The sequence below is a fragment of the Antedon bifida genome, chromosome 6, assembly GCF_963402885.1.
Source record: "Antedon bifida chromosome 6, ecAntBifi1.1, whole genome shotgun sequence".
Classification (NCBI taxonomy): domain Eukaryota; kingdom Metazoa; phylum Echinodermata; class Crinoidea; order Comatulida; family Antedonidae; genus Antedon; species Antedon bifida.
Genome location: NC_136231.1, coordinates 21,255,393 through 21,283,389, shown reverse-complemented (window position 1 = coordinate 21,283,389; position 27,997 = coordinate 21,255,393). Strand labels below are relative to the sequence as shown.

Here is a 27,997-nt window from a genome sequence, read left to right as displayed (position 1 = left end):
ATGTTACATACATCTACATCATACATAAAATGTATTTCTTTATAAAAATAGAATATGATATATCTAATGTACACAATTTCTTGTCATTTATACTGTATTATCTTTTCACTTTTGTGTTATACACTAAATACATCCATAATAAAGCACAAATACACAAAAGCATAATATTTTATTTGATACACATTTATTTAATGCAACTCGCATAACGCAGCAGTGTACGGCAAACATTTTAAACATTTTATAAGGTGTAATTTCAATCTCTTAAGGCCTGTTTATACTATTTAATATAACAACCAACGATTAATATACATTTTTTTCTACAGACAACAAAAGAAATTAGTCATGTTTTCATCCCAGAACTATAAAATACCATTCATAATCATATGGTCTTCAATGAAAATAATTTTTTAAACCCAAATAAATGACGTCATGATCAGTATGAAGAGTGAAGCTTTTTTTAATTGATGATCATAACATTATTAATATTATTTTTATCGAAGATGGTATAAATTGGTTATCCATAGTTCTAGGATGAAAACTTTTTTTAATTCTTTCTCAGATAGAAAAAACTATATTGCATTTATTTAGTTGTTTATCATGCGTAGGCCTGTATAAACAGACCTTTAATAATGCATTTTCCTAATGTAAGTAGGTCTACTCAATGCACAAGTAAATAACAATGTATTATACACTTAAATACAGTTGCTTTCCGTAACAAAACGAATGAATTAATTGCACATACCTGGGATTTTATATTTAAATATACAATTATATTATCTGACATTGTTTTTATATTGAAGACTACAATTTCACATAGTTGTTAGCATAATTAAGATATCAAAGGGGAATTCTGGGTTTAAAATTGCAACTGTTAAATCAAATGTATTGAATTATGTGTATTAAATGAATTATAAAACAGCGTATTATTTTATCATTATATCAATTTGGACCAACCTTGTAAAATATTGTGGCATTAAAAATAAATGTTTCAATTTTTTGTGAAAATTTCACAATACCAATTTGAAAACCAGAGTTCCCCTTTTATTTCAATGCTACAGCACATACACATCTGTAATTAAATTTCAGCAACCATGATTCATTTAGATATTTCATGATATTTATATACAATTCAGTAGGGGAATTAAACAATATTTCTATGCATGTGTATAGTGTATGTATGTACAATAGAGTATCAGAGTTACCCAAACTGATGTGGTGCATAAAAAAAAAATAATTTCACACATAATATATATTGCCTTTTATACAGTTTTTCTATAATAATTTTATGGTAATTAATAAGTGCTTAACACACTGAGGTTTCAGGGTGGCACTACTTTGGTGGCATTCCAAAATACAATGTATCTACAGTAATACCAATTTAAGTACAGTAAAACCCCTCCTTAAGGTGACACTTTCCTGTTCAAAACAAATTAGGGGAAATATATGTTTTAACATTACATGACCCTCCTCTCATTTTGGGTCCCGAAGGTGTACCCTTAATGGGTTCTACTGTATTCCACTTAGGTATAAGTTTACAATAGAGTAGCACCACTACTGAACCAATATCAATCAATAAGCATCTACTACAATGCTTAGTATTTCTATAAACCTAAAAATAGCATGTGCTGCAAACATTATTGATGACTAAAAAATAACTTATCTAACTTCAATTAATTGCGCTTATAATATATAATATAAACAATATTGTAATTTATATTTCCCTACCATTTCCATGTACAGTAACCAGTATACAGTAGTTAAAACATCGAACAAAACGGATTCAGGGGGTATAAACTAGAGGGAGGAGCTCCCTCTATTGACAGCTATAATGAAATTATGAACTACTTTTTGATTTCTATTTTTGACAGACTATCAATATTGTATGTTTAGCACTTCGCAGAAATCCTGGATCAGCCCGACTATTAACAGCCTCTCAATTAAAAATAAACTTAAATCTAATAAGCACAAACTGTATAAAAATAAGAAAACCTTTGGTTCCTGTGTACTTTATGGAAGGCATTATTGTTTTAGTATAATTAATATAAAAAGTAGACAAGTAAAATAGCTTTATATAATCTATCCAATGTCAAAAATAATTCAATGTTATCAGATAACAAGTGCAAACAACTAGAATACCTGTACTACTTTACCTCTAATGGGTAGCTAACTTAATAAGGCAGCTACCCCTATTAGGACATTACTACCAGCAGACAACTAGCCAGGGGAGGATCCACAGATAGAAGTAGAAGGGCCATGTGCTCCCCTTTAGACAGCTTAAATTATAAACCATATACCATCTATTTCTGACAGACTATTACTGTTACTGTTAGAGCAGGGAGGTATATAATAATAATTATTTTATACCTCCCTGGTTAGAGTAAGATAGTTGTTACGGGAGGGGTGGTAGTTATTACGAGAGGGCTAATTGTTTTACAGGGGTAATTGTCCTACAAACTAGTTGTCTTACAGGATGTTTGTCCTAGAATAGGCAGGTAGGTATAGTTGTCTTAGAATCAAACTTTACAAGGCAGTTATAATTCCTAATAATAATTTGAAAACACACAGATATTATATAGCTTACAACTGTAAAAGGCAGTCGGTTTTGAGATAAACTTCACAACCAATCTACACTAAACCGTTTTTAATAATATTTGTTATTTCTAGCCACTAAACTACATTTTTTAAATCCTTCTTTGAACACACAAACAAAAAATCTTCTTAATAAAATATGCTTTCTTCAAGGAACCAGTTCTTTAACTTAAAATTAGAGGATTATTTAACATTAGTCTAATTTTCTAAATTTACTGAAATAAGAAAATAAACTTTTTTTTAAAAAATGCGATATTACAGACTAGTATTTTTGTCTTATATCAACTATAATTAAATATAATGTAATATTATACAGCAGACAACATAAAGGACGGTGTTTTATTTCAATGAGTTTCATATTTGCACAAAAACAAGCAGCAAAAATGTACACATTCTGTTTCTCAGATGCCGTAATGGGTAATAAAAACTTATTCATTGTGTAGATTTTTAATATGAGGAGTTAGTTCCATGGTGTGACATGATCTGAGCTACAGAATGTGTGTATTAAAAAATAAAAAAAAACTTTTACAGCACTCAAATTTAATTAAAGTTGACAATAGCAAAAGTTTTTAAAGCCTGCTGTGAGTCTATAGTATTTTGAATACTGTGCATTTTTCATTACAATTTTCCCAAAGAATTCCACACACTCACAGCTGCAACATGCAGTGTGAATTAAATGGTATAACACACCACAGACTAAAAAGCACCTTTTCTGACATGAAATGGTCTTGCCTGATTGAATACAAAATGTGTATGTTATGCCATAGAGTATTACACATTGATTTATTTTAGAGAAATGTTAAATTTCTACTATTAATCTCTAATTGTTCATATTACACTGAAAGGAATACTGCATTTGAATTGAGGGAGCATATACTGTACTCCATCCTAAACCGTACACACACTATAACCACCATCATAAAATGGTAAACTTTAGCAATGCATAAGGCAAGTTTGTAATGTGCATAAACACACATTCACACAGTCCATTTAATTTAAACCTGTACAATATTAAGATTATCAATGTGGTGGCAATGTCTGTCAATGTTAGTCTGAGAGTATGTTTACGTACGGCATAATGCTGGTGTAGCAAGTGAACTAGGGGCCTAGACACTGGTATAGAAGATAAAATGTAACATCTGTATTTATTGCAATTCATTAATAAATCGAATGATGTTCTTGTGAAAACTTTGTAATATTAAAAAGTGGATTACCTAACGACTTGTGTAAACCCACGCCAGCCTTGCACTGTACGTGTGAACGTACACTTAGAAATCTATTAACACAGTTTTATACATTGTCAAATAGGAAACAGATACAATTATCAACCACCGTATAATTATGTTCAGGGCTATGGGTGAGATACCAAACAAGCATGATATTTTAGGCCTTAAGTTATAATACTGATAAATTTTAATATTAAATTACATATTATAATTTCTACATAATTTTTATTTCTAATACATTTTACATGATTTTTGTCATCAAACTATGAACCCAGTTATATACTCTGTACTCTGTCCAATTATTCACATTGTATGCTTCTTACTATACAGTACCTTAATTTAAAACAATGATCTCATAGCAAGCAAGTAAGTACAATCACTGTTACTCTATTGCATTCATTAAGATAAATAATTTTTAAACAAGGAAAAATCATCTAGCAAGGTGAACATGGAGGGATTAAGGTTATTCTGTGAATTTGCACAGGACAAATCCAGCTTAATTTACCATTACTGAAATGAGTATAAAGCCATATAGGATGACGTACAGTTTTGGCTTGGGCGTATTTAAGGAACAAAGAAGTGGGTTATTACCTGAAAGGTATGGTTGGGGTGGCTATTACCCAGGTTTTGTGCTTATATTTGTGTTGCTATACTTTAAAGTTCATAACATAAAATTGCTGGAATATAAAGCGCTGACATTGGTCACCAGTTATTCTAGGAAATTTCAAAAATATGAAAGACGGGGATTGGTATGTATTTAGAAAAAATATGTAGAACATATTTAGAAGCACAGTTTTTAACCAAAATAAATATTATATATAAAAAAAATTGTAATATTGTGGAATGGAAAATTACAATATAAATGAAAAAAAGGTTTGCAATTAATTGGTAGGTGCATGGAATGGCGATTTAGACGACCATGATGTAGGCATCGGTAAGCCAATAAACTTCTTGATTGCAACACACCCATGTTGGGACAGGGCCCTTGGCATTGGACCCAGCACTGTCCAGTCATTTGTGACTGGATCATATTGCTCTACACTGTTCGTTGCAATTATTAAAGGGTCATCAGCTGTCCCAATTGCCCAATGACCACCTGTGACAATCATCTTTTTGTTGGTGGTTGTACCAGAGTAAAGTTCTCTAGCATGAGCTTCTGCATGTGGCATCTCTCCTGCTGCTGTCAAATTGTCTTTATTTGGGTCATAAATATGTACATTGTATTCTTGTTTGCCACCAACTAGATAGATTTTGTTTTTTATGGTAGCAGCAATTCGTGGCTCATACAACAAGCCGACATGCGCCATGACTGTCCAAGTATTTTTATCCTGGTGGAAGCATTGAAACAAAATGTCTCCATCCTCGTGCCTTCCACCTATCACATAAAGTCTGCGACTGTGAGCAACAACAACTGGATTCATCACGCCATAAGTCATAGGTTCACCACTCTTCCATTCATTCGTTCTTCTGTTGTATTTCTCCATTTCATTAGTGCTTTCTCCAGTGTAACCATCGCGACCTCCGACAACGTATATTTTGTCAAAGAGTATACCAACACCATGACCAATCCTTGGTGCATTTAAATCTTCTACGCGAGTCCATTCGTCAAAAAGTGTATCATAACGCCACACTTCAGACACAACATTTCCAAATTTGTTAATGCCACCGATAGCATAAATGTCATTGCAGAATGATATCACATTGTACTCTTCATTGCCACTTGGTAAAGAGGTCATGGCAATCCATTTCCTCTTAACATGATCATAATACCACACATCATTTATCCATTCACCATTCTTATACCTTCCTCCAACTACAACCGAGACTTCTCCGTAAGACCTCCTTGCATTTATCCTCAAGTCGGAACAATTTCTGCCATCTCTGATCTGTTGGTGTACATCAACTGCTTTAGTTACCATCTTTTCACAATCTACATTGTTCATTATCAGATCACTCTGTAAGATGGTCTGTTTTAGGTATTTTGGATCGACAAAAAGTAGACGTACACGTGTTAGAATTTCACAGACGTACTTGCTTCTACTTTCAGGACTGTGGTTCACCCAGATTGATAATGCATCAAAGACCTCCTGTTCTGCATGTACGTTCAGACTGTTGTCACCAAGGTAACGCAACAGTTGTTTTAATGGCATGATTACAAATGCTTTCTGTTTAATAACTTCTTTGAAGTTTCGCAGCGCATATTTCAGCGCCATTCTGTTCAAGTATTCGCAGTGTTCACTGCTTGCGGCTTCTTGAATGGATAAACAGTTGGCACAGTTGATCGAAGACTTTAAGAAGTCGCTGCATTTTCTGATAGCTGTTGTATGTTGTAGACGACAAGACAAACGTAATACATCTATTGCATTGTCAGCATTGATCTCCAACTTGGAGGTGTATGTATACGCTATTAGAGTTTTTAACACAGAGGCTGATATACCTTTAAAGACTAATTGATTATCCATGTTTACCGTCTTCATCTTCTCTTCTAATGTTGGATGTATAGTGGCTAGTACAATACGATGACAGGCAAACTCTTGATCGTCGCAACTAAGGGTAATATCTGTAAATTTCTTTTCCACTCTTTGGTTATTCAATCCAAGGAGAATTTCATTGACATGAAAAGGTTGTTTGAATGTGTACTCTGGTTGGATCCTTTTGATCATTTCATCATCACTGAATCGGCTTGAAGCTTCGATTCTTTCAATGAATTCTCTACAAGCTTCCTCTGCTGAATTTAATTGGAATAACTGAGCAGCAATCAGCAAATCATGTACAGTCTCTAAACACATTATTATCTTTGCCGTGTATATATATTCAATAATAGTGAGCATGATTGGAGGGGCAATGTTTGATAGGTCGATATAACTGATAGGTTTACAAGCAACTACTTCCGTTTTGCCATTCTCTTTCCTCTTCTCGTAAAACATTAACGAGAAGTATCGACTGGCAGCAGCCAAAATTGCTTTGTGACAGTGGAACTGCTGGTTCCTTGTAGCAATAGTGAAATCTGTGTAAAGGCCATTCATAAGACCTAGATGTAAACTGGCAAGGACATCAGCAGCATAATCTGGGTCATCGACTTCTGGATTGTCCATGGTAGAAGATGCCAACGTCCAGACACTGCCCTCATCATCTGTCAGATTGTAGTCGCTTTCGCCTCCTCTGGCAAGACGATAGAAACTTGCACCAGACATCCGTTTAAGGGCGATTGACAAGTTAGAGTTAGTTTTCTTGGATATTGATAAATTGGAACCTGTAATGTAGCCATCCAGTCTTTCTCTGCGAAGACCTGGTGTACTGGTCATTGTCTCCAGTGGTAGGAATGCATTTTCTTCTGGAATGGGTGCCAGTGAAGAGTTCATTGGGTTTTCAGATTCATTTAACTTAGAGCGCTTCCTGCAGCTATTGCAGCAACCCATCTTGAGTTATGATCTAGAAAATAAATAATATATTAAAAATTAATTATTAATTAATGTTAATGTGCTGTTGGAAACCTGCTTCAACTCTCTAATTCAAAAAGCTGCAAATTCAACATGTAAACAGTTCTAGAAGCTAAACCTAAATCAAGAAGAAGAATCAAGAATAAACACCAATTAAAAATTACTTCACATTTTAATATTTAATATACAGTTACTATAAAATGTTTTTTCTTCTATATAATACAACATTGTAAAAATAATTGGTGTTGGCATAGAGATAATATCTACATACATGGTGTTGGTTATTTATATTGAATGGTAAATAATGAATGTTTATAGGTGAAATGGTACAAATAATTTCATGAGGTGAAAGTTGAAAGGTATATTTTCACGAGGAAAAAGCCAAGTGAATATATAAAAAATGTTCATCTTATCAATAATCAAACTATTTGTACATTTATAAATATTAAATATTCATTATTTGTTAACACAACTACGGTAGTTTGGTATCTTGGTATCTTTCGTTTAAAAACATAATAAAATACAATTTGCAGTCAATGACTTAATTGGTGTATTTTGTAAAGTTTATAAAAAATATAAAATGTTGCAGCAAAAAAAACAGGCCACTGCACTAGAAAACATAAAGACTGATACTGTGGGCTGCCTGTTTAGCTCATCATCATGATTCTAATTTGTTTCCTTATAAGTACTAGTGTCCTTAAAAAATAACTGGCATACCAAATTTCCTAACATCAATCATCATCACACACAGTGCAATTCACAATGTATACAATCACTACATAATAATATAGGCAAGCAAAAAGTACACAAGGTATCAGATGTATTTTATCACACTAATTTGTTGATATTTGTTTGCAGTACAGTGTGAAGTGTAAAGGGCCAAAACATTCCGTTTTTTTGGGGGTTTTTTTTGTGGGTACAGAAATGGTTCTCATAAAATATATTACCAAAACATTATGATATTTCACCACAATTTTGTGGATTTTGTTTAGGAATAGATACCCTATTTGATGTGGAAACAATACCATATTTTCTTTGTCATCTTTACCAAGTAAATATTTTAAATACCCATATACTAAATCAAGGCTGTTGCCAATACTGGGAGGGGAGCACAGAGGTTAATGCATGTCAAGTTTTAATTGAAGTCATTATGGATCTAAAATGATTTAATTAGTAAAGAAACCATGTTTTTAATTCCCAGGATTAAAGAAATATTGGTTGTGTTTTTATTTGCACTTTACATTGGTGAATCCTGTCTGACCGAAGGCATTGGAGTACAGTACTGTATTTAAAACAATGACAATGTTAATATTCAGGACCACTTTTGGCAGGAACAATCTGTTAAGATTATGGTGCAGGACGGTAGGCCATACTGTACACGAAAGTACCAGGCCCCTTGACCCCCAGTCAGGGTTGAACGATTGTCTTCACTACAGTATTTTGTTTTCTATTTTTGCAGATTTCATTTCATTATTAAAATTGGCCATAGTAGTAGGCCCAGTAATTGCAACAAAAAAAATATTTCAAATAATTTAGTATAGTTTTTATTTTTGTAATATAACTGTATATTTTTGTTTACGGATTATTTAAATTTCATTTTCGACATTTTTTTTTTTACTTTGATTTCAGATTTCAGCCAAGTAATATTACAGCATTATTAATATCCATAAATAAAAAAAATGTGCTGTATGTATTAGCATATTGAAACAAAGAATACTTAATAATTTATGCAACTACTGCAATCAAACGACCTTGAAAATCTGATACAGTTATCCATGACAGGGAAGAGAGGCAGTTTACTACAGGTATTAGGCTAATGACCCAGTCTACAAATAGCATGGATTTTATGTTGACAGTCCTAAACAGCCTGATATGGAAAACCTAAACAGATGGCTGATATAATTATAATGCTACTTTAAAAATGATTAATAATATAACTGAATAAGTAGGGGTCATATTCATAATAATATAGACACATTTATTTCAGATGCAGAACCAGTGCAGAATGGGACTAATCTACTAGGCATCACAAAGGCTTTGACATCGTATAGTGTGGGGAGAAGGAAGGGTGAAAGATGTAAATTATCATATTTTTTTTCCTAATAATTTTTTTTTTTTTTTTTTGGGGGGGGGGGGAGGCATATCTTTTTACTTTATGGCCATTTTTACAAATATAATTTTCAGAATGGCTTCCATATTAACTCCCTATATTGTCTTTAATGGGTAATACGATTGTTTGCAAGATGGCATCCAAAAATTTAGTGAAAATTTCAAGTTAAATTGTCACCAGAATGCAGTGATTTTATGGATTAAACAATATCACAAAAGCTTATTAAAATATTGAATTCCCTTTCTAACAAGTGCCATGAAATATTCAATAGTAGCACGCCCTCTGTCGTAAGTGCTTATATCAGGCCTTGTCTTTTAAGGCGAGCGACACCACTAACCTAACACACTCCTAAACTGCCCTTGAGAAGTTCGATTTACAACACGCTTAAATTTGGTATACTTCTACACACCAAAACAGCACACATACAGCACCCCTGAATGAATTTAGGAGCGCATTTGTAGCACATCTATCATTTTCAAAAGACAAGGCCTGTTATATCAATTCATTTTTTATGATCCTTATAGTCATATTAAACCAAGTATGCAGCAGTATTTGAAAGTTCTTATTGGCACATTTCTTCTTTTAAATGTTATTCATTATTTGTATTGTTTATTATAAGTTCTAATTTAATTATTTGTAATTAATAGTCATCAATTACGCTGCTGCAAATGGTACATGTGTCAAGCCAATCGTAGGATAAAACAAATTGACAACGGATGAGTTAAAAGTGAATATTAACGTAAAATCTGATAAAATTGGCATCCTGTTTTGATATGGTTTACGAGAGAGAATCGACGCTTAAGCATCTATTACAATGTGAGCAATTTGCTAACTGATATGTGACTCATCATATAGTATCCTTGCTGTGAAGTTAAAACAGCTTTCAATACAATGAATGTAATCTCAAATAGTCATTCCAGCTAATGCGCAGTGCAATAATGAAATTAATAACAGTGACTAAATACAAAATTTACAACGCTGCAATAATAGTGGCCAACACATGTAGGACAGTAAACATTTTCTTTTAATTACTGGTACAATATAGGCCTAATAATGAAAAACTGTCAATTTATTTTTGCAGGCTTTTAATTATGTTTACTATTTTTTTCTGATAAGCATTTTACCAGTTATTAACATTTTATATAGATTTTTGCAGCTAATTAGAATTATTTATACTATTATACATTTAAAATGAGAAGAAATTACAATAAAGGCGAGTGATTCCCACGAAAGATAAAAAAAAAAAATTTTTGCAGCAGGCCGAAATAATGAAAAATGTTATTAAACTGTGCAACACAACATTTCTTTTCATTACCGGTAGAATATAGGCCTAATAATGAAAAACTGTAAATTTATTTTTGCAGCCTTTTAATTCTGTCAATTCTTTTTTGATAAACATTTTACCAGTATTAAAATTTTATATATAATTTTTGGCAGCAGTCCGAAATAATGAAAAATGTTAACTGTGCAACACACTGTAGTTTATTTTATAAAAGTAAAATACTGTAAAGTACTCATGTTTGTATTCACAAATCATGATGTTGATAAGGAACAAGGAAACAATTAATTTACATTGACCTTACTGTTCAGATGAGGTGTTACCATGTTTTGATTTGCAGAATAAAACAACAACTCTACTAGACTGACTCATCACCGACACACTAGGCATGTGAAAAAGTCTTTTAAAAATCAAGCATCTTGGTTTTATTTTAAGACATACTGTAGGATACCTAGGAATTTCTGATGGGGACATCTGGATGACAATAATACTCCCTCACTCAAAATATGTGCATTACTACAGACACTAAAGTTTTATGTGACATTGTTGTCTAAATTGTCAACTGAACTATTCCATCAATTTTCCGTCAATTACTTTCACAGTAAATACTGTATAAAATGTGTATGTCAATTTGAAATAAAAAATATTCAAGAATCCCTGGAGTTAGCTCTGTGGCATTAGTTAGTATTAGTAGCTGTTGTACATAATGCCAATGTCGGTGGCGATCAATGGATTTAACAACACTGAGGCGTAAGTTAAGCAAGGCTTATGCCAGCTGTACTTGTGAACATACACAGGTACAGTATATCAGTATTTGAACAAGCACTTCCTTAAATTCTGTTCATGACATAGCATCAAGACCAAACAATACATGTAGGCTGCTACCCTTGGACTCATTTAAAAAACATTATCAATATCAGATCAGGAACAACTGATATCTTTCAAACAAAGAATTGTTCATGTACAAAACATATCAATGATCAAGTCCCATAGGCCTAACTATATTAAAGAATGCATAGACTTTGCAATCCCCTAGCTATATTTAATTTTACAGTAGATTTCATAATATGTTGTTTGTTTAGTAGAAAGCCTAAACTGTACTTCAGATAGATTGTACTTTTCTGATTGCAAACAGGTTTGAATGTCATTTCCCAACATTTTGGATCAACATTTTATGACGCAATTCAAAGGCTAGCTACTGCTGTAGTTTGTAAGTGATAGATTGGTTGAATTGATGTATCCGGTATAAATTAATTACAATGTTATATCAAGCAGATCTGAAATTTCAATCAACATTTTATTTTAAGAAAGTTTGTTGTCATTATGATATACTGTAGCATAGTATTAATAATAAAACATTATGGATACTGAAAAGACAATTTGACGGCAGTACTTTGTTTGGTTGACATGCATTGCTAGTTTTATTTTAGCTCAAGAGATACTGTATAGTAACAGTACAAACATTTTGCACTTGGAAAAATTATTACGTTTTTGTTTCATAATCATATCCCCTTATTATTTTAAGGCATTGTTTTCTGATCTTTTTTTAACAATAACAGAAAGAAATGAAAATAAAGAATTTGAATATTAAATATGTTTATCAAAAGGAACACTAAAAAAAAAATGACAGTAATAATTAATATGGGTATCTCAGTGGCTGGATCTCAGTGGAGTTACAAATAAAATAAGCAAAAACTATGAAAACGATGTTCAAGTAAAATAAACAGCCAGAAAAAGAGTTTTTGAGCAACCCTTCCTCAGTGCAAATATTACAAGTTTATTTACAGTGTTTTGGTGAATCTGTAGCTTGGTAGTTACCTTGCTTGGCTTCCAATCTCAGTCCCAGCAGGGGCGAATCCAGGGACAGCACAAAAATATTAAACTTACGGTTCGATCTATTTTTGATTATTATAGATTATGAACAAGGTTCCCACTGGACTGGACGTAACCAATGACAAGCGACTGTTTGAATAATCCATTGCTTGTGATTGTAAAATTACACGTGGTTCGCTTACATCCTTAATTGCGTTGCATCATAGTGGAAACCAAGCATTATCACTTCAAAATCTATCCCTGTCTACTGTAAGTTCAATCCAGAGTTACCATTATGCCTCTACACACTCCCAGGTCACATGTACAAATTGAGATTTCTTTTTTATCAAATTTATTATCAGAACTTTAAACTCTTTACTGGAAAATGGTTCAGTTTAATCATTATAAATTGATGAATGCTGTACTGTAGTTTTGTTTTACAGGATAACGCTGTGGATACTTTTCAAAGGATTTAAAGGATAAAGTACATAATGCATTCACAGTCCGAGGTCCTTCCATACAAAGTGCATGTAATACTGAATCACTTAGTAAAACTGATGTCAACAATCTGCATCAAATTCAAAACTTTGTCCCATCCTTTACATTGTAATCGTCAATGGCTTAAGCTCTGTCCAAACTGTATGTGACAAGAAATGTGATGTGCCCATATATGGACATGATGATGTCATATCATTATCACTAACTAGTTTGATAGTGTATGTAGAAAAGCTATATGGGGGTATTTATACCAGTTAAAAGGTCTTTCCAATCTCAACCTTTTTACTGATTTTAGGATCGACTTGTCAACACAGCCATTTATTTTCTTGATATTTTGCACACAGTTATACTGTAATTCCTAGTTATGATGCCACTATGCATCTTCAGCCAGGTGGATTTTTGGTATGATGTGTGAATGAAATTTGGATTTTTTACATGGCTCCAGTTAGCATTGTTAATATTGATAATTTAGAAAAAGTTACACCCTACCAAACATATCTTTACCAACCATCAGAGAGTATGGTGGATGGTATCTTAATTGTACTGTACAGTTAGCAAACTTGTATTTTTACAACTTTGTATTAACTTTAGCCTAAATCTCTGTATGAATTGACAGGTATGAATATAAACTTCTCACAGTCTGAATTATGATTTGATTGACATTACTGATGTCAATCAAACTATTGTGGATAAAGTTTCATTGTTGATTAACAAAAGCAATGGTTAGTAAAAGCTCATGTTTACTAGTTAATTGTGTAGCAATAGCAACTTGATATCCTAAATTTACAGTGAACCAAAAAATAAAATAATATTAAGCTTTGACAACAAAGTGTGAATGGCCAAATATGGTAGTGATATGCTCAAATATGGTAGTGATATGCTCAAATATGGTAGTGATATGACATCATCATGTCCACATATGGGCACATCACATTTTGTTGTCACATAAAGTTTGATATGATAAAGGCGTAGACAAGGCTTTATACTACCCGTATGCTTCACTGCAGTTTAAATGTTCAATGTGTCAACAACCAATTATAAAAATATATCCAACAAAAAATTCAACTAAAAGTTGACAATGATATTTAAAAAAAAAACAATTGAAGATGTACATAATCTAATTGTTTTAATGTTTGGAAAATGTAAATATAAAATAATATTTAGAAATACATAATTATTTAATTATTTGAAATGGACTGTAAATAAATATAAATTACCTTTGATTTGATAATGTTTAAATTATGATGGTTATGTAATTTCCATCTGCATTTAACTTTTTCCTATAAAGAAAGTGAAAAAAAAAATGTTTATTAGAGTTTACAGCTGTCTATACATATACCGAACAAGAACAATAACAATATCCCATGAAATTTACTCACAAGCAGTGTAAATTGTATTAATTGGCCAGCATACGTACTATACTGCCTAATAAAAATGGGCTGGGCAATCTAAATGTGCAAACCTTATACTACTGTAGATCCTAGTAAAACCTTTACAACATACAGTCATTTATTTAGTCTTTATTTAACAATGTTCAAAACAAGATCTGTGCCTAGACCATACTGTACCTTATTCACATGCTTTATATAACAGTGTTTAAAACAAGATATGTCCCTAGATCCTAACCCTATTCAAATGTAAATTTTGGTTACACCTCTGGTCTACCAAAAGCTAAAGCTGTAGCACAACAAGTTTTATCAAAGTCATGATGACAGTTGCAATGTTGCAAGTGAATTTTACATTGTTTTGAGCAGAGCTTGTTGTAATGAAACGTATAATAGGGCACAATTCATTGGTTCATTAGCTGCCATGTCAAACATGAAATAATTGCTTTATAAACTGGAAGAAATCAAATTCAATCGGATACTTTAGTTATTTCACACTTTTGAAATCTGTTGAAAAATCAATATTTGTATACAGTGCTCCATGGAGCAGGGAGATGTAAAATACATGGAGTAATACTCTATATGAGTGCTCTAGTATCAAACCTTAACTTACGGACTATAATATCTGTATTTTGTTTAGAAATTGGATTTTTTAACTGCAGTAAGAAAAGTGGTGGCTTAAATGATTGGCACACTGAGTTTCCTGTTTTCATCTATATCTTCTTATTGTCTCTAGCCCTGTTTGCTGTTGTTTATGGTTAAACCCGAGAAGCATTTTAGTAATAAAATTAATGTAATCCTAGACTCTTGCTTGGCAGCGGATCACTCTGGCCGCCATCTCACGATGTTATGCACTCCGTCACTATTCAATCACTGTAGGAAGCTACGTTATCATTCAACTGTACTTTTATGTCTAAAAAGGAAAAAAATGCCTTGCACCCACACAACCAAACTACCAATGAATCAATCAATTATATAATCAATTAAAAATGATAATAATAATAATAATAAAGGTACCTCAGTTGCGATTGACTCTTATTATTATTAGCCTTTTTTAGTGGGCTTCATAACTGCGGCCCGGAATATTATCAACCAGAGTGATCTGTATTCCACTTCTTTATGTAACGTTAAGCTAGACCTCTATCTGGTATTAATAACTAGCCTAGATAGGTAGCTAAGAATAAGATCTCAGGATTAAATGGATGTTTCTGCTTGCATGTTATTGTTACACAGGATTTCTTTATTAAAATCCAAACTCCGTGTGTAGGCTATATAATATTAATTAAATGCCGGTGTGAGCCATTCACTGTGTTGATGTCATGGATGGACACACCTAACCTGCAAAATGTCTGTGAATGAAGCAATAAAAAGGACAAAAGCCTACTTACGAGGTTAGGCCTACTTCTGTTTGCTATAATCGGCCCACTTTTTGTCCTGGGACAGTGGGCCCAAGGAGGTGAGCATTTTCGGAGTTCACTGCAATTTGGCCGTTCGTTGCGTGTGCGCTACCTAGCCTAGCCTAGGCCGGTTGAACTTGACAATGTGGCGGCGTGTGTCGAGCTGATTTTATAATGTACTTTTTTTTTGACTCGCGACAAATTAAATGAAAAGTCAACTGCATGATGGCGCCCTATCAATTTTTAGTATTGTCAAGAATAAGTCGTAGTTCTTTAATTGCCTTTCATGGAGGAACACACGCAAAAAAAAAACCCCCATTATATATTCAAACATTCAATCGAATTCTGACTCGAATTCAGGCTTATTTTTGTTATAATTTCGTCGGCCTGCTAAAAATATAATTCTATAAAAATCATAGTTTTAATTTCGGAATTGCAATGATAAAACAAGATAAGATATTTTTTTATTGTCATGATCACAATTTAACAATAACATATGTACAGATGTCAAATAAAACAGCAGAATTTCACATGGCATAAGTCTATATAAGAAAATACAAACATTTATTCTTTGTAATGAAAACATAGGCATACCCTAGTCCTACCAGTAAATAGAGTCTACCCGTGTGACTTGTAAGGCGTAAGTCTTTTGGTTAAAGTGTTTTGGTGAAATTCTCTATACATACTCTAGTTACACATTCCATTTTACAATTGTTAGGCCCTGGCACCCGATCACCTCCTTCCCCTTTTGGATCCTCAACTGCTTAGGCTAACTATGATATAAGATAGCCGAATTTTACTTAACGGATGGACATTTTAATTAACATTATTGTGATTTATTTTTCATTCAGCTAATTTGGCACACACCATTTTTTTTCATTATTTGTTTTAATATAATTAAGATTTTATAAGAAATAATAGACAAACATTCAGAAAACAATTTTTAAATATACTGGTTTTTTTTTCATTCAACTTTTGCACATATCTGTATTTTCCATTAGGCCTATTTGTTTTGTTACGATTTCAAAGAAGAAATAATATAATAAAACCATTGAAAACCAATTTAAAATCCACTTAACAGTTTTGTTTTATTATAAAAAAAGATTTTATAAGAAAAAAAAATAGACAAACGTTAAGAAAACAATTTTAAGTATACTGTTTTTCCCATTTAACTTTTCAGTTTTGCACATCAGTATTTTCTATTAATTGTTTATTATTACGATTTCGTTGAAGTTAAGTTAAGTTGAAGCATTTGAAAAGAACCCGTTTACTCAACAAAGAAAGACTAACTCAATCATTATTAGGAATTCAACTCAATAAAATAATGTCCAATAGCCGAAGTCAACGGTTGGAAAGTCTGACTCATCGATGAAGGGCTTATAAGTTTATTCCTTATGTTCCTAGAATCGAGAATGAAAAATTCGCCCGACCGTGTGCATACGTTTTGTTGTTCGTTGATCCTTTATAATAATGTTTAAATAAAATAATTGTGTCTGTAAGAGTTTTTTTTTATTTGAGAGCCGACCTCCGGGGACTAAAGGAAGAGAATCCCTCAGAAGGCTATATGGCAGGAAACGCTGTAAATTAAGCTGATGACTATCATGCTGTCACAGGTTAACTTTATGTACAGTAGTTCAGTTATGACTTCTAAATCAAGCAATGGGCGTTCTTTTTTTCCAAAGTTTCACAAGCACTGACAACTCTTTGTATAGGCCTACGGTACGTAAATTTCATTATGAAAATTGTGACGTATAGGAATATTTAAATGTATCATATCAGGTAGGCGTATGTTTGGCACCATCATACTTGGGTGTCGTAAATGTGTTGGAGTCAGGGTTAGTATAAAACGAATACAATCGGCAAAATTAGTTTCGCTTCTTTACGCGATGGCAATTAAGTGAAAGTGACAAGAAGCAAACGACATTTTAAGGAAGGCCTAGCTTATGTTAACAATGTTTTTTTTATTATAAAAAAATATTGATTTCTTAATTGTGCCTCTTACTTTTAAAAAGGCACCATATATTTTTTTATTTCTTTTGTAGTTCACCACCACCTTTATTCATTCATGTTTCAAACATTTTCTACCTTTTTTCATTAATTTCTGTTTTCTTTAATATCATACCATTAATACAAAGTATTTACTTCTTAACATTCTTTTTTGTTGTTAAAGGCACCGTATATTGTTTTGCAACATGAGTCAACAGTTTTCACAATCCCAAGCCTCAATTAACATCGCTATTTGAAATATCCTGAGTCAAAATGTAATAAGAAATTTGTAAAATACAAAACAGAAAAGCAAAAACTAGTTACTGTGTTATTAAATCTTAAATACCGTAGCCTAATTAAGAATTAGTCCTGTAAAATGTTCATGAAGTAGTTTGACTGTTCTAGGTTTTTATTTTTTTTACAACATGCAGTCTAAACCTTTATTCAATTTTAAATGCAGAAGGCACCACTCTCGCGTTGCACGAAAACTTTTTTAAAAGCTTTCATGTGACAGAACCATTGAATAGAACCGTTACCGTTTATCAATAGAAACGGCCCGTAAATGTTATTTAAACAATCACATTGAAAGGATACATTTATTTGTGTTATAATAGAGTTATTTTATAAACATGTTCGGTCATCATCATTCTTTAGCCTACATTAAAAGAAGTAGACCCCAAGCCTATATAGGCCTACTCTACAAATATCTTGCATACAATCTGAAACCAGAGTACAAGCAATAAAATGAGAAACTTCTTTTTCCACCATATTATTTTTAGTGAGTCATATTACACATTGGCTGATTCACATACATTTAAACAATGCTTTTTCAATCAAATCAATCTTTAACACTACGCAACAAAGGATCATGGAAATACAACATAATTGAACATCCTTCATATTCATTAACTAAAGTCCACGTTATTTAATTGACATTCATTAAAGTGAAAAGGAACTTTTATAAGGAAATATTATGTCTAGCATAATGGTGGGAAAATAATTAATAATTTAAGTTTTTTAAGTTAACTTTGAGTTCAGACTTAATTATTTGTCGATGGAAAACATTCTGCACATGCTCAGAAATGAGCATTGGTACAGTTTTGTTAACTCTAAATAAATAGAAATAAGCATTACCGTACGTCGTCGTTATCTGAATGTGCGACACTTTTTAAAAACCTTCAACTTTCGTACCATAACGCTTTGTTTTCTGCATGTTGGTAATTTTTCCCAATTGTATCAGCATTTTTGATAATATATACCGGTAAATAATATATTATTTATGCTTAAAAAATGAAATGTTAAGTAAACAATCAAATCATGTTAATTTTTTTTTAAATTAAAAAGCATGTTTTTTTTTGTAGTTCCAGAAATGGAAATATTTTACGTGACGTCATTGATCTGGTTCAGTCTGTTGGTTTTCGTCGCCAATGCGTTCATACCGAACGAATGGCTACAATTTTCGTCTAAGTACACATTCACACACGTTGAAATTACAGAAAGAGCAATATTAGATGTAGCAACAGACTACTTTTTAAAGCACCCACGTCCCTCACAGCGTGTCAAGCCACTCTCTAGTAGGTCCCCTTATAACAGTGCAACGGACTTATTCATAGCATATTACGGCAATAATGCATCACCAAGGAAATTTGAGGAAGCGATCAAAGAACTAACCACAGCTAATGCAAATGTAGACTTAGATCTAACAGTTTCCCATCTGGCTGCGGCACATTTTGATGCTGAACAGTTTGTCTCTGGTAACCAACGATTGTTGTCACTTCGGCAAGCAGTCGTATCGTCAATTATTGACGGTCACTTCGAGGCAGCGCGTGGACAGTGTGGCCAACTCTTGCACACTCTACAAGACTTCTACAGTCATTCAAATTGGATCGAAATTGGACAAACTGATGATTTGAACCCGGACTTAGGTGTATCCGGGGGTAATTTAGGTAAACTCGCTGATCCTACTTTACCAACGTGTATTGATTGCGGTAGTAAAAGTAAAACATGTAAAAACAATGTCCTCAATTACATAAAAATAAACAACATCCTTACAAGTGGATACAGCGAGGGACAGGTGAACAGTCAAGGAAAACCCATTCATCAACCTCCAGGAATAGGTTTGTGTTATTTACTTATTTGCACCCATAGGCCTATGCAGTGTATGTTTATATGTTCATTTTACTGAAAGATTATTGAAATGTTAAACATTTGGAATACAATGCTGCTCATTGAAATGACCTGTCTGTCAACTCGGGCCAGTGTATTTCTAAAATTAGCCTAGCACAGCATGTGCTTTGTGTAAACAAATGTGATAATAATAAGGACGCTAGTGTAGTGAATAGAGTGCCACAACGAATGGAAAAGGAATACATATCTCACCTTCACCCGATCCTACTCACTCATTTTCGGTGGCTATTTAAAAATCAACGAGTAACTTTCCAAACGTAATCTGTAAACATGTTTGTTTTCGGTATTTTGTCTATTCTATTATTCTTCCCCCTATCTATGTCTATTGTCTTCTTTTTTCCTTCGTCTTTATCTTGTCTTCTATTTGTCGTTCTCTCTGTTTCTTCACTCTTTCTCCTAAAATTATTATCTTCCATTCCTTCAACATTGTATTTCTTCCTACCACGTTGACCAGCTTCGTAAAATCAATAATGAATATAATATATAAATGTGTGTGTCTTCACTAACAGGAAAATGTTCACATGGTGGAGGTTCCAGCAATACAGAACGTGAGGCGGGCGGTATCAACAAAGACACCAGCAGCCCTCATTTGTCTCCACACTTTTATTATCATAAGAAAGCATCTCATCTAGCTATCAAGGCTACGGTGACTTTCTTACAGAATTTACGAGAATCTGTTGGAGAATCAGCATTTGCTCGATTTCTGAACTTGGGTCTAGGCAGTACACTTTGCATCGTGATGGATATCAGTGGCAGCATGCGTAACGATATGGATGCGGCCATCAACCGTTCCTATCACATCATTGATAGCAGGATGGGTACAGACGCAGAACCAGCTAACTTTGTTCTGGTACCATTCCATGATCCAGGTATTCAGATTTTTTTGATTATTGTTGTGAATATGCCATCCAATCTCTTGCTACGGGTTCTAACAATAAATATCTTTCCAAACAGATTGACTTTCAATATCACTGTTTTAAACGAATCATAATCGAATTCATAATTATGTTTCCAAACTAATATTGCATTGATAATTTATCTGACAGTGTTTGGACCTGCGACGGTTACGGATAATGCAGATCATTTTAAATCAGCACTAAACAATCTTAAAACCAAAGATGGAGGCGATTGTCCTGAGTTAGCCCTGAATGGGCTACGCTTAGCTTTAACAAATAGTGAGCCGTATTCATCATGTTTTGTGTTCACCGATGCTTCGGCTAAAGACGAGGTGATGAGGGATTCTGTAGTGGCGCTTGCACAGCATAAGAAAATAGAGGTAATCATCATGAATATTCATATCCACAAAGTAATTTGTCACTTACTTGTTTTCTATGTTATGTGATGTTAAAGGAAGAAAATAAATGTTTATTTGAAATGAAATGAAGCATACTTTATTTTCTCCAGAACCTTTTTTTCAATTCTCCTACTAACCATGCTAACCGACAAAACATTTCTTTATTTCGTCATGATAACTCCAGTCTGGGTTAGTTACTGTTCATCTCTCCAGACACTATAATACATTGCCCAACGTTATTTCAACGCTTTCTGCGCTTCTTCTGTTGAAGGCTAGTTTTGTTGTAGTTTTTGTTAATGTTAGTCAGAATCGAGAATCGGCTACGTTTTTACAACTGCCATTTATTTACTCAATTTAATGAGTAAAGTTTTATAGAGTATGGTAACATCTTGAAGAAAAATTACTATCTTCTTTAGGTTAGCTTCTTTGTGTCCGGAAAATGTTGGCACTCCGGCCATACAGGGCGTCGTCGAAGGGCCAGTCGGACCAAAAGGGCATCGACAGGAAACAAATTGTATTCAGACATCGCTTTTTCAACCGGAGGACAAGCTTTGGATCTAACCAAAAAAGATATATTGGAAGGAACACAGATTATTGAGAGCACAGTTCAATTGTCCAAGGTATTACAATATATAAGAGAACCAAACAAATACAACATGCAAATCATTGCATTAAAAAGTATATAAAATGAATAAATGATAATCCAAGGTACGACGAAGACCGTTTTATCGTATTGCAACTGAAATATTGTTTTAGTACCGACAATACATGGCTAGTGTGTTAGACTTTTCTCAAGTTTACTTTTGTTTCTTGTTTATGTACTGTTTAGGCGTAAGCCGGTTGCTTTTGAGTATTTTATATCAGTCAAATAAAAAATTGTGAGAGTTTGTTAGAGTCTTTTGATGGACATTGGTTGACCCATGGTGGCCAACGGACTATAAATGAACGGAATATAAATAAACGGAATGATTTCGTTGCATTTGGATGCTATTTCAAAATGTGCAAACATCCATTTTATTTAAGCAGTATTGCTGAATGTACATTTATATTTCCTATACAGGTATCTTTATTTAAAGCATACGATTTACCACCCACGACTAATAATGGCCGAGCACATGTATTTCCAATAGACCTTACACTGACCGAAGTAACAATAGAAGTTAATGGATACATCGAAAAAATGAACATGATTGACCCAAATGGTATGTGCTCATTTTAGTTTGAATATTAAGAACACAGAATTATAATCTCTTTACTGTAGAACCATCATTTTGCTAAGCCTTTACCTAAGACTGGATATAAAAAAACGTAGCCTTGCATTATAATGGGCACCTGAATAGAACAATGTCGACATCTACAATCGTTTAAACATAAACCTCAATATATATTTATATACTGTACATAATAATATTTTTGAAATTGTATTTCTATTTTGTATGCGAACACCCCCTGGGCCTCCGTTGAAAGTTGAATTGAATTGACAATGATATCATTTTCCAAAGTTAAAAATGTTGTACGAACTTAAATCGGACCGTTGGGCATAGTGGTGTGTTAAAAATTCAGGATGGAAGATTATTGGATCACATTGTACGCATGCGCAATACAATTAGATACTTTACGCAGTTTCTAACAAAACTACAAGGAAAACTTGGCATTTGTGTTTGTTTACAATATTACTAATTTATGTACCAGTCTGTTCCGTCGTAAAGGGGATAATGAGCACATCGTATCGCCCAGAGTAATTAATCAAACTAAAAGTATTTAATATTATAGAATTGTACTTGAGCTTAATCAGATCTGAAAAAGAAAGAAACTCTGAAATAGGAAAAGACAACGTGCTTTTCGTACATTTTTGGAGACAGAATTAAAAACAAGTAATTATATAACACTAGATCATATCTACTTTGAAATTAAAGTAACCAATTTATCGATTTTGTATTTAAAATGTCGTGACATTCATAAATATTCTGATCAGTATACACATAGTAAGCCTACTGATGTAGGCCTATACATTAAATACGTATTCTTTCAATATATTTATAATTATTACATTACATGGATCTCATTAGTAACGTTTCTGTGTCTTCATTTATAGGGTAAACAGCTTTAAAGAATATAGGTACTTCCACAAGCCAACCTACATCAGCGTTGGTGCAAATTGGTTTTTTAGGATATTGTATGTTGGTTTTGTGGAAGTTGCTTATATTGTTAATTTTCTGGTGTAATTGTTTCTCTTCTTGTTTGTATATTATGGATGTACTATTCGAAATAAAGAAATGAATGAATGAATAGGTCTACTTCAAAACAATATGGATTCAATCTTACAGAATTTGAGTCGTCATAATTATAACTGAATGATATTCATACAATTATTTACATTGAATTGTGTATTATTAACAATTCTATTTGAATATATATATTTATATTGTTTCCCCTTATTATTCATCATGCATTATGTCTTCATGATAAGAATATGCCTACTGACGAACCGTACTTTTTATCAGTATTTATCATCTTTTGTAGGCAAATCAAGAAAGATCGGCACTACTGGTAAAATAAAATTCATCGCCAACTTACCTACCTTGCATATTGTAAAAATGACAAATCTTGTGCCTGGTATGTGGAAAATACGAGTGAATTCGTTCATGGCGTATAGCGTGTCTGTGTACGGACTGAGTACGCTAGACTTTATACACACCTTCGGAAAAAGCGTGACGGACGGACCACACCCAGGTCACAAAGAGATTGGTGGCAGACCACTAAAAGGTACCAATTTACGTTTAAAAAATAATTTACCTACTTATGCAGCCATACTATATCATAATTAGGAGAAGTAAATTGTAGTATCAATTTGTATTATGTATAAGTTTTGTTTTGGATATTTGTTTTAGAAAAGTTAAATTTGTGTTTCAAAACTGAACTGAACAAATTTATGTAGGATTTTATGCATGGTAGTTTAATCATTCGTTCATACTTAGCATCATCATGGTGGATACACTGGTTGACATCATCCGCAATACTGTGTTCTTTTAAAGAGTCATGTAGTCATTGGCTTTACCATTGGTTTAATGACAACTGCCACAGGAAAGGAGAGAGAAACGAAACAAAAAGAAAACAAACAAAAATAGTCCATTTTGATTGGGTCAAACAATACCTTTTTTTAAATCTGTTTTTAATCCTTCCTAACACTCCCCTAAAATTGACCACCTTCTCATCAAATTCGTTTCAATTCAACTCAATTTTCATTTCCAGGAAAACCAGCACATATCATGATGAAAATATTTGGAGCTATTGGTCAAGATATTGCTAGGATGGAACAAATGGACTTAGTAAATATAAAAGACAAAATCCTAAACAGTAAATCATTACAGAAGATCAGTCCAATATCACAGTACACTGCTGAGGCGATTCCTCCAGACATTCCGTTCTTAGTGCGATTGGTTGGCAGGGATGGAAATGGTAATGTGATACATCGGTTACTGAATACCGTAGTGGAACCGTCAACAACAGAGATCATAGCCTACGCCAGCACGAAGAACAGTACTTTAGCGCCTGGGGGATCCACTGATGTTCGGTTCACAGTGTTTAACATCGGTAAGCCTGCAGCATTCAGGATAAAAGCTACGGATGAAAAAGATTTTGTTCAAATGGTAACGCCAGACAGGTAAGTGTTAAGATAAGTCTTTTGTATTATTTAAGTGCCGGTACCGGTAACATATTAAGCAACTGCATTACTACACATATATTCTCAGTCTTATAATTCTCCAAACCTAATGTCTGTCTTAGGAAGTTTCTTTCAATTGTTCTATTCAGAACAACACTAAATACACTGTAACAATTACAAGGTGGTCTGGTTTACTTTGATTGTATGGGTTAATTTTTGCAGAGTAAATCTTCAAGTAAATGATTCGGCTGATGGTTACATCACGTTAAAAGCTCCTAAACACGCAGCGTTTGGAACGACGTCTACAGTGACACTTACCGTGCACACAAACACTGCAGGTCAAACATTCAACTTCATGGTTTTCGACGTCATTGTTGCGCCTCAGGTAAATTGACTGACATATGTACTGTACACTGTATTGTACTTGGAGTAAATTTTTTATTTACTGAGTGTTTCAGCCAATTTATTTAAAATATTAATTTTATAAACAATAATGTTTATCGAATTGGTGGCGAATATAATAAGTCCTAGAAAAGCCTAAGGGTTGTTTACTACTTTCAATGGCTATTACCTACTTGGATATGAGAAAGAAGGGCTACATATTCTATTTCTAATTTTAATTAACAAAAGCTTAGTTTTCATTAGACTTTACACGCAGTTTATTTTTTGTAAGTTATACCAATTTCCAACATTATTCATACTGATTCAAACTGACTCATCAGCAGTGTAGATGACTAAATCATCAGCAAACATGCAAAAAGATCCCGGATATACATATATTACGCTTAATTTCCATTTAGATCATAGTTTTCAAACTCCTAGCACATGGTCAATAGAATAAAACAATATTTAGATATGATGTAAAGAAAACAGGCACCAGTCATTTCACGGTCATTAATATTGTCTAAACCCGATGGAAACAGGAGAATGGAATGCAGTTTTTTTTCACATAATATAATATAACGGACACAAATCGCGAACATTCTTTGTGTGTCTTTAATCAAGTGCTTCTATTACTGTTCATTGCTAGCAAATTGAAGATAGTGGAAATTAATAAATTAAGTTGAATTATGATTGCAAAGTTTAGTTTTGCTTTCGCAGTAGGATGAAAACAAGATTATCTACAACTTGTAAATTTGTAAAATGTTGCCAAGAACTATATAATTGTATGTTTTTGATCACCCACCACCCACTCTATGCCAAATTCTTTAGTTAGTTTCACTTTGCAGGTAAATTTACTGATTAAAACATCAACAATGCATATAACATAATGAACAGCGGTATTCATATGCCTAGAGTAAGCCACCATCATAAAAACAATACCATTATAAGTTGAATTGAATATAGCATCAGTAACAACAATACACTTGTCAAAAACCTGAAAAATGAAGATTAATTAAAATCAGACTTTAAATATTTTATTTTGTAGTTTTAATAAAGTAATCACTTTCGTAGAAAAAAACAACAGGAAAAAAAATAATAATGTTTTTACTTATAAAATGACAAAAAGAAATGGTTAAATTCAACCAAAAATCCATTGGCTGGCAGCCAATTTGACCATTTTTTGCTTTAAATTACAGTTTTTTTAGGTAAATACATTTGTTTTCGATCCAATTTTTGGTCAAAGTGGATAACTATTATGTTACATTAAATGGCATATTCGACAAAACATTTTTTAAAAATTATTTTTTCAGGGGGACAATACATCTTTAAGCGTTTCCACTCACTCCACTCGCACTCACTTGTATGCAAATCACAATAATATAATTTCCCTTTTTATTATATATAATTTCAGGATCTTGATGAAGACCCTCCAACATGTACTGTTGTAGAAACAAAGGGCGATTGTTCGACAGTAGGACCAACTACGGATTGTAAAAAAGTTAACTATACTGTCACTGCTTCATTTATGGACATAGGATATGGCTTGTATGACATTCAAGCAAAATACCCAACGCAGACTGATATTGGTCGTCAGAATGTAGATCATTTTCAAGTAGGCTTAACCAATCAGAGCGTCAAAGGAGTTTTCCACTCAACATGTTGCCATCCAAAGTTCCAACTGATTGCCATTGATGTCGTTGGAAACGTTGGTAGATGTGTTATTGAGATAAATAACATTTCAACTTCGCCCGTCGATGGCGAGTCGAATCTTAGTACATTTATCCTCATTGCCTGCATTGGTCTAGCAATTGTTGGAGTTTTAATTCTAGTGGTCATTTGTATTATTTGTAGGAAGAGAATAAGAAATAAAGTTATTTTCATCAGATAACTAGAGCTAAGATTGTGTATATAATGTACACTACTGTATTGCATTATTTGAAATGAATTTAAACGGTACTGTAGAGTTTAATGTGTTATTGTTTATTATAAAATATAAACAACATTGATAATAACCTCACATAACATTTTTTTGTAATGTGTGAAATTCACCAAACTTGTCATCATTTATTAACCTTTAACGGTCAGCGAAAAGATTCACATTATTTAGGCCCAATTTTATTATTTTTTGGCCTTTACATTGACATGTATATAATTTCATGGGTATCAACAATATTTATTTTAGCAGCTATGTTACTGATCATGTTTACCTTTGAGTTGGAATTATACGTATCATTTTGAAACCTTTTAAATGCCTGCCTGGCATCATTCCTAAGTTATAGACCTATGTTGTCGTTTTGTAAAATAGTTAAATTAACCAGATATGTCGACAAAACCACATCGACTCACATCTTATGAATGTTACTTTTTGGCCTCTATATGGTGCCTCAAAACATTTAGACAAACTATGCACCGAAGTCTCTATTGGAATGAAAAAAGTTGATTGTGCTAAATTATTAACAGTAGCTTTAGTCAAGACAATATTTTACAATAAAACAAATATTATAGTGTATATTTGAACAGGAAGTAACTATTTATTTTAGTTTTGTGTACTTTGTTCTAGATCTCTGGTTTATTAAAAGTTTGTCATTTCTAATTTCGGCACATATTGCATATTGCACTGATAGTTCTGATTAAAAGTTAGTTATGTTATTATGCAAGTCGACTTTCATTTAGAAAATCTTATATTACATAATCTTATATGAATATCAGTGACATTTCTCAACTGGGAATGTTCAACATTAACCAA

The 27,997-nt window shown here is 32.9% G+C and overlaps 2 protein-coding genes across 2 annotated transcripts; one reads left to right on the top strand and one right to left on the bottom strand.

The window, feature by feature from the left end:
- Positions 1-167: 167 nt before the first annotated feature.
- LOC144845825 (kelch-like protein 25) lies at positions 168-15,855 on the bottom strand. Its single transcript, XM_078703272.1, has 3 exons — positions 15,728-15,855; positions 14,172-14,234; positions 168-7,247 (listed from the first exon to the last, which is right to left on the bottom strand). Exon 3 carries the CDS (start codon positions 7,232-7,234, stop codon positions 4,697-4,699), a length of 2,538 nt encoding a protein of 845 aa, XP_078559398.1. The 5' UTR covers positions 7,235-7,247; positions 14,172-14,234; positions 15,728-15,855; the 3' UTR covers positions 168-4,696.
- Positions 15,856-17,161: 1,306 nt separating this feature from the next.
- LOC144845915 (von Willebrand factor A domain-containing protein 7-like) lies at positions 17,162-27,812 on the top strand. Its single transcript, XM_078703427.1, has 10 exons — positions 17,162-17,455; positions 19,084-19,839; positions 20,419-20,778; positions 20,956-21,185; positions 21,620-21,823; positions 22,264-22,405; positions 23,727-23,969; positions 24,456-24,867; positions 25,090-25,252; positions 26,663-27,812. Exons 2-10 carry the CDS (start codon positions 19,092-19,094, stop codon positions 27,137-27,139), a joined length of 2,979 nt encoding a protein of 992 aa, XP_078559553.1. The 5' UTR covers positions 17,162-17,455; positions 19,084-19,091; the 3' UTR covers positions 27,140-27,812.
- Positions 27,813-27,997: the final 185 nt, after the last annotated feature.

What these genes read in the sequence shown, in the direction of transcription:
- LOC144845915 (XM_078703427.1), top strand. Translation starts at nt 19,092, where the DNA reads ATGGAAATATTTTACGTGACGTCATTGATCTGGTTCAGTCTGTTGGTT. An exon ending in TCATCAACCTCCAGGAATAG is followed by an intron (nt 19,840 to 20,418) that starts GTTTGTGTTATT and finishes CTTCACTAACAG; the next exon opens with GAAAATGTTCACATGGTGGA. An exon ending in ACGTCATTGTTGCGCCTCAG is followed by an intron (nt 25,253 to 26,662) that starts GTAAATTGACTG and finishes ATATAATTTCAG; the next exon opens with GATCTTGATGAAGACCCTCC.
- LOC144845825 (XM_078703272.1), bottom strand. Translation starts at nt 7,234, where the DNA reads ATGGGTTGCTGCAATAGCTGCAGGAAGCGCTCTAAGTTAAATGAATCT.